At 34.2% G+C, this 7,600-nt stretch overlaps 1 protein-coding gene across 1 annotated transcript; it reads right to left on the bottom strand.

Moving 5' to 3' along the window:
• Window positions 1-279: 279 nt before the first annotated feature.
• LOC123658959 lies at window positions 280-3,255 on the bottom strand. The gene is made up of 2 exons (XM_045594250.1): window positions 2,238-3,255; window positions 280-818 (listed from the first exon to the last, which is right to left on the bottom strand). The coding sequence occupies exons 1-2, from the start codon at window positions 3,253-3,255 to the stop codon at window positions 280-282; spliced, it is 1,557 nt and encodes a 518-aa protein (XP_045450206.1).
• Window positions 3,256-7,600: the final 4,345 nt, after the last annotated feature.

The following is a 7,600-nucleotide window of genomic DNA, read 5'->3' as shown; positions in this document are numbered from 1 at the left end:
ACGCATTAAATTATTTTCGTCTAAATAAACATTAAACTTTAAGAGAGAACTACTTTTAGGTAAACTTTGTTCTTTAATCAATAAACTATATTCTGGAAAAGATTCTTTTTGACATTTCAAAATAATTAAATTTAATGCATCCTTCAATTCATCGTCAGATAAAAACTTATTAACTGGTAATTGTTTTTTGCAACACCTAACAAACCGCATTACATAGGCTACGGAACGAACAAGACGTAAATAGTTAGAAAAACGATTAAACTGAATTAATCCATTATGTTATGTACTGTTGTCAATGACAGCGCTTAACGACACGTCAGGTCGAGTTTCCGGTAGAAGCTCAGAATGTCTGACTTGAGAAGGCCAACGAGACGAATCCTCCATCAAAAATTCGGGACCAGACCACCACACATCATGTTTGTGCAAAGTACTAATATCGATACCACGAGATATCAAGTCAGCTGGATTCATGCAGGTTGGAACGTGTCTCCAGATACAAGTGTCTGTTTTTTCTAAAATATCAGCAACGCGGTTGCGCACAAATGGCTGAAGCTTACAAGGCAACATCTGTAACCAACCCAGCACTATGGTCGAATCAGTCCAGCAAAAGACACGACTTATCTTTGCCCGAAGTGAGCCTACGACCTTGTCATATAAACGGGCTCCCACCAAAGCTCCACACAATTCCAATCGTGGTATTGTCATAGGTTTTATCGGTGCTACTCGACTTTTAGCCGTTAACAAACGAACCATGCAGTTGCCTTTATCATTTAAGGAGCGAACATAGACGCACGCTCCATACGCCCGCTCAGATGCATCTGTAAAAATATGAAGCTCTAATTCTTTGTATGAATCACAGACTACAATACGAGGAATGCGGAAATTATTTAAAAGATGCAAATCTTTGACAATGTGTTGCCTATGCATACTAATTTTAGGCGGTAATGTGTCATCCCAACTTGTCTAACCACATTTGTTGCAATAGCATTTTTATGTTAATGACGCATGGAGACAACAGCCCTAAAGGATCAAAGATGCGAGCTATAATTGAAAGTAGATCACGTTACGTATTACCACGAGATGTCATCGATGAGTCTATAGAAAATGAAAACTCATCAGAATTGGCATACCAGCTTAGGCCTAGTAACTTATTGGCCTCATTAGATCCAATATTTAAGTTACATGATGATTCAGCAGAATCTGATACTAGGCTTGGTTCATTTGACATTCATTTTTTCAATGGCATACATGCTGACAAGAATGCTTTGGTGACTTCATGCAACGCCGTGATGTCCGCATCAATGAACGTGATGAATCGGCTCTAATTTGGTCCATAATACCAACAGATGAAGGACTAATTTTGGCTAAATTGCAACATGTATTTTTAGAAAATAATGTAACATGCTTGTTACTGATAGTACCAGAGACTATCCAGCCTAATTTGGTTTCACAGAGCACAGGCTTTCCATCACCTAATTTTATTTTGTGTGACCCTAACAAGTCCCAGAATAGGTCAGCGCCTATTAGGATGTCTACATCAGAGGGCTTATAAAACGTAGGGTCAGCTAGACATATCTCAGAGGGAATATTTAAATTAGTTAAGTTTAACTGAGAACTTGGCACTTGAGTAGTAATTGATGGTAAAACAAAACAATAAACGTCAGTAGAAAAACTGTTATCTAATGATGTCATGGAAACATGACAAGTTTTACCTACGTGAGAGCTCACGTTATTTATGCCTAAGATTGACCTATTTATCTGACTAGTTGGTAAATTTAATCTTTTACACAACCTATTAGTCATAAAACTCGAAGTACTGCCACTGTCAAGAACGGCGCGAACGGTATGCACACGATTATTACGATCATACAGATTTAATAAAGCGGTTGATAACAGAACTTCACGCTCTTTAAGATTACCACAAAATGTGACGTGAGCTGATAAGGCTACATTATTTGTGTCGCTCGTAGTACATGGTGATGTTGATGATGACGGGTTATCGGTCACGCTACTAAAATTATTGTCGTTGCGATTATTCAACATATTCTTAAAGTTCGAAACATGAATGAGCGTATTATGCTTACGTTTACATAACTTACAACCCGATTTTTTACAGCGGTTAGCAAAATGACCCTTATGAAAACAGTTATAACACACCTTATAATCTGGCAATAATTTAAAACGATCATTGTTACTCAACGAAAGAAACTGTGGACAAGTATTTAGATTATGGTCACCTTTACATTTAGGGCAAGTTCTCGTAACAACATCTGTGCCGGAATTGATTGGACTTTGAGCCACCATAGACTTCAACTTAGGACCCTTTACAAATGAATTAGATACATTGCTTCGCGACAGTTCTATTGTTTCAATTAAATCAGCGCGGTTACGCATAAACCTAATGAAATCCTTAAATTTTATAGAATAGTCTTTATCTTCACGTCCCTTAAATTCCTCCCATTCACGAAATGTTTTTTGATCTAACTTGCGTGTAACAATGTAAATTAAAAGTGTGTCCCAGTGCTTCACCGGTTCACCAAGCGACTCTAACGCTCGCAAGTTTTTATTTAATTGATCAATGAGACGTTTCAAAGTTAACGATGATTCCTTTACAATCGGTTCAACATTAAACAAAGCGGAGATGTGATTTTGAATTAACAACCGTTTATTGTCAAACCTATCGCACAATAACTGCCAAGCCACCGAGTAGTTACTCGCTGAGAATTCGATGGATTGAATTACCACAGCAGCAGATCCCTCCAGGGAAGCGCGTAAATAATGAAATTTATTAACGTCATCTATTTCATCGTTAGAATGAATGAGGCTAGTGAAGGTGTCGTGAAACTCCAACCAAGTTTCGTAAGAACCGTTAAATTTGGGCAATTGTATAGTGGGTAGTTTAACAAATTTATGATTACTAGCACGAGTACTTCTATTACTACTAATCGAATTATTGTCGTTATTAAACTTAGTTAACAGATTCTGAGCCATTGCTAAATATTTATAATATTGTGACTCAAACTCGGATCGCTCAGAGAACTGTGCGCGAGCATCTTCGACGATGCATTCTAAACGCGTCTGTACCTCATCATATTGTTCGTACAAAGATTCAATCTTACCCAGTCGTAATTTTATCTCAGTTGCATCAAACTCGTTTAATGTTTTAATATTGAGAGCTTCGAGATAATTAATGAAAGCAGTTAATCGGCCTTTAAAGCTCCCTCGCTTTTTTATTAGTTCTCGTTCCTCTGACATTCTGGGAGTCGAGTGCAGTCAACCTGGAATTTGTACAGTAATAAGGTTAAACAAAATTTTAAAACAATAATGATGATTAACAGAAATCTAATGCAAGATGATTAATAGAAATTTAAAATTGCAGAATCTAAAGTAACTGTGACTAGTATAAATTATAATTAAGTCGGTATAAAATCTACGCTAAAAACAATTAAAATTATTTAAGTAAACTGATAACAACTTTATATTCGACAAAAAAAAACCAATAAATACCCACTTTCACTAATCTACAATTTAATACGAAAGTAACAAAAATAATCAAGCTTTATTTGTAATTATTTTGAGAATTTAGTAACAACAAGAAAAAAGTATCTTATTATAAAGGGAATACAATTTTAACAGTACCAATCAATCAATTCAACAACTTAACGCAGCGCAAAATATAAATGTGGGTAACCAAATAATTTTATTAGCAGTACCCAACGTAAAGTATAAAATTATTATATTATTGTTTCAAATACCTGTGCAAAACTATTTAATTATTAAATAATAATAAATATTGTTCTATAAATCAAGCTAACCTAAAATAATGTAAGCACTAAACTTACTGTACCTTAAAACTAGGCACGTTAACTTGAATGGAATAACTTGTTATACAATATAATAATAGTTAAAAATAATGTAAGCATTAATTCTTACTGTACCTAATAAATATAAAAAAATAAAAGGTACGTTTTAACTTTATTGCTAACAAATCTTAAAATGCTACAGGTCTACAATAAATGATACAACTAACACTATATTCTAAAATAATAATTATAGTAACTCACCTTATAAAATTAAGCTAATTATGTTACCTGAGTGTTGGGTTAAGATATTATGACTAGTAAATTTAAATTAAGTTCAATATTAACACCATTGAAAATCCTCTTCATCCAAATTACACGATTGCAAATCTTTCTTCTTTTAAAATATAAATCCTCTAATATAATAGCTGATTCTTCTTTAAATAATATCCGGTTCGAAGTTCGACCACATGAAGGATTAGTAGAAGAGAGAGTTAAAATAATTTGCTGCCGGTATGGATGAAGTCTTTTTTAATAATGACGAACCGTCTCGAACAAAGTAATATAAAATATAAAATAAAAAATGACGGTGAATTAACAATTGTCAAACGCATACAAAATTACAAAATTGAGTTTGCTTCTAAAAACTGATAGGCGCTCCAACAGATAGTATAGAAAATATGATTTTTACTCCTCGTGACTGTTATGCGGAGAACTTAGGTCGGTTGGCGAGTATTTTCGATAAAGTTCAATTTCGGTTGTATGCCGCTCATTTAAAAAATACTTCAAGTTATAATTTGCGTCGTAGGACTGCGGAATTTAATGTTGGTGATCTTGTTTATAAGAAAACTTACTTCTTGAGTGATAAAGATAAATACTTTTCTAAGAAATTAGCGCCTAAATTTATCAAATGTCGAATTGTTGGTAAAAGGTCTCCTCTTGTATACGTATTACAGGATATGAATGGTAAAGATCTTGGGGTTTGGCATTTTAAAGATTTGAAGTTAACAGGAAGTTCTGGTAGTAAGGGTAATTGATATTTGTTTTCTTTTTGTTTTAAATCTATATTACGTATTCCATTTTTGAGACGGGTGATGATCTCATTTTTTTATTTTTTTTGTGTGCTTATACAAGTACATGACTTATGATAGTTGTGTGTTGGGTACATCTCTAATGTACTTTTGGTGTTTATTTTTGTTGAGTTATTCCACTGAGCAATAACTTAATTTGTGTGTGTTGGGTGCATCTCTAACGTATCTACCCACTCATATTATTTTGTTTAAAGCCTACGCCATAAGTTGTTGTTGTTGTGTTACAACTTAATTCTGGAACGGGTGGCGATTCCACATATTATTTTATTCTATTGAATATATATTCGATTCTAATTGTGTTATGCACATTCTAAAGCCTACATCGGGAATACGGTATTAAATATGGATTAAAAAGAAAAAAAAATTGTTAAATTAAAAATTTTAAGTAGCTGCTGAGTGGTGCTCATTTATAGACCGTCACTCTGAGTGTCAGGGCGTTAATTGTCTAGGTCGGTTAACGCACATTGATAGTTGAATTTCAGGATGTTGTATGTTAGTGACGTATGATTGGGTCGTAAGACAGTGTTGCAGTGAATTCAAAATTATATGTGGTGTTTTTGTAATTCGATTATCTCTTATGATTAATCTATCAAAAAAATTTTTTTTCTCTTAGTATGGAGTTAAATTTTATAATCCCTTCCTGAGCTTACCAGATTCTCTCCTTACATTAGTTTTTTTTAGAATTTTGCCAGAGATGCAAAATTCTTCTCTGTCGGGGGGGGTATTGTAGCATATATTTTTATTAGCACGTAGTTTCGTTCCTGCTGATGTATAATAGCACAGTTATGCACTAGCGTTGCTATTTACTTTTTCTAGGCGACTGATTTAATTTTTTGGAATACTCTCGTATCGTATTACGTTGCGGTTCACCTTAGGGGGTAGTTGTGTCGCGACGCGCGGGGTTTGCTAGGGTATATAAGCCTCAGGGCGAGTGTTTGCGGCACTTTTTTGCTCTTTTCTTTTTTGGGTTGGATTCTCTCGCCGTCTTAAGATCTGAGTGCAATTTATTGTGGGTGAGTCATTGTAGTTTCTTATGGTATAAGCTTTGCTTTAGTGTAAGTTGATTTTGTGAGTTTTTGAAAAAGAAGATTAAGATTCTGTAGGATTTTTTTTTTACTCTCTCTCTTGTGTCTCGTGTTAGGAGTTGTGGGTGTCTCTCTAACCCAACGAACAATTTTTTAACACGTAGCACCGTGGGTGTCGTAAAAGGCGACTAAGGGATAACACAGTTCCGCTACCACCTTGGAACTTAAAGAGCCAACCGGTGGCGGGATAACCATCCAATTGCTGGTTTTGAAGTACACAGGCCAAAGACGGGCAGCAGCGTCTTCGGTGCGACAAAGTCAGCCCTGCGGTCACCAACCTGCCTGCCCATCGTGGTGACTATGGGCAAAACACATGAATTCACGTTATTTTTGGCGTAAACTTGTGGAGGCCTATGTCCAGCAGTGGACTATATAGGCTGTAATGATGATGTTATAGCTTTATCTTTTTTTCGAGGAACATTTCTTGAGAAAAATACTTTAGATTTTACACAAAGACAAGTTATAGGTACAAAGTAACTGCACAAGTATGACTTATAATATAATTTAAGAACTAAATATTGTGAAAAAAGATACAAACAAAAAAAAATTTCGTAAACTACCTTTGAAATTAAATGTTTACCATAAAAATTTAAATGTATATTGAAAGTAAATCTTTAACTCTACAAAATAAGATACTCCAATTGAACCTAGCGGACTTCGTTTACCCACAAGGACTGCACCTAGAACAAGACAAATGTTTCTATGTTCTAGACAAACACCTAGACCACGGCAACAACACAAATGTTTGTCATGTCATCGAACCCGCAACCGCCAGCGCAACAGCCAAAAACCAGTGCTGTGACCGTTGCGCCAAGGCGTCGTCACTATAATATATTGTAAGGCCATAAAACCGATCCGAACCCAAACAGAAACTTCAAAAATAGCAAAAAAAAAAACATTAAGTTGGTTCACACTTTTGAAAAGGAATGTGAAAGAAATTACAACTTAGGAAATTGTGCTGAATTGAAGCATAAAGAAATTAAATGTAATGTAGATATTACTGTAAACTACACCATATAATAACTGTAAGTAACACGGAATAGAAAAAAAAAAGCTATTATAGATATAGAAACTAAATAATTATGTTTGCTTGCAAATGATAGTAAAAACTGGCTTCTATTACATCGACCTGTAATACAACGTAGATAAGACGAAGAAATAGTTAATTAAATACGCGTTATTACAAATAACTTAAAATTTACTTGTCAGATCTCGAACAAATTTAAATGTGACCACATGACAAGCACCACATCCATTCATTATCATATATCCAGTATCTTTCATGAATGAAATTTCAAATTATGCACTAATGCACACATGGATGAAATTACAAATTATGCACTCTATTAAGGCTTGTTTAATACTGTTGGTATCTGTGCGTAGCTGTCAAGATATAGATAAAATATAGCAAAAATGTTTTCTATAATCGATATGGTTCTCCAAATATTTTCAAAAGATATTCGAAATTCAAAATTACCTTCCACAATACTGCAGTTTTTTTTTAATTTCTACAATATATTTACCTGAGTTTATTTAATTATAGACATATAATTCGATTATTTTAAATTCAAAACAGCTAATAAAAGAGCATTCGAGAATCGTGACGAAATCGTAACGACATCGC

The sequence above is a fragment of the Melitaea cinxia genome, chromosome 13 (assembly GCF_905220565.1).
Source record: "Melitaea cinxia chromosome 13, ilMelCinx1.1, whole genome shotgun sequence".
Lineage (NCBI taxonomy): Eukaryota > Metazoa > Arthropoda > Insecta > Lepidoptera > Nymphalidae > Melitaea > Melitaea cinxia.
The sequence above is the reverse complement of the archived record's forward strand: the minus strand, read 5'-3'. Positions and strand labels throughout refer to the sequence as shown.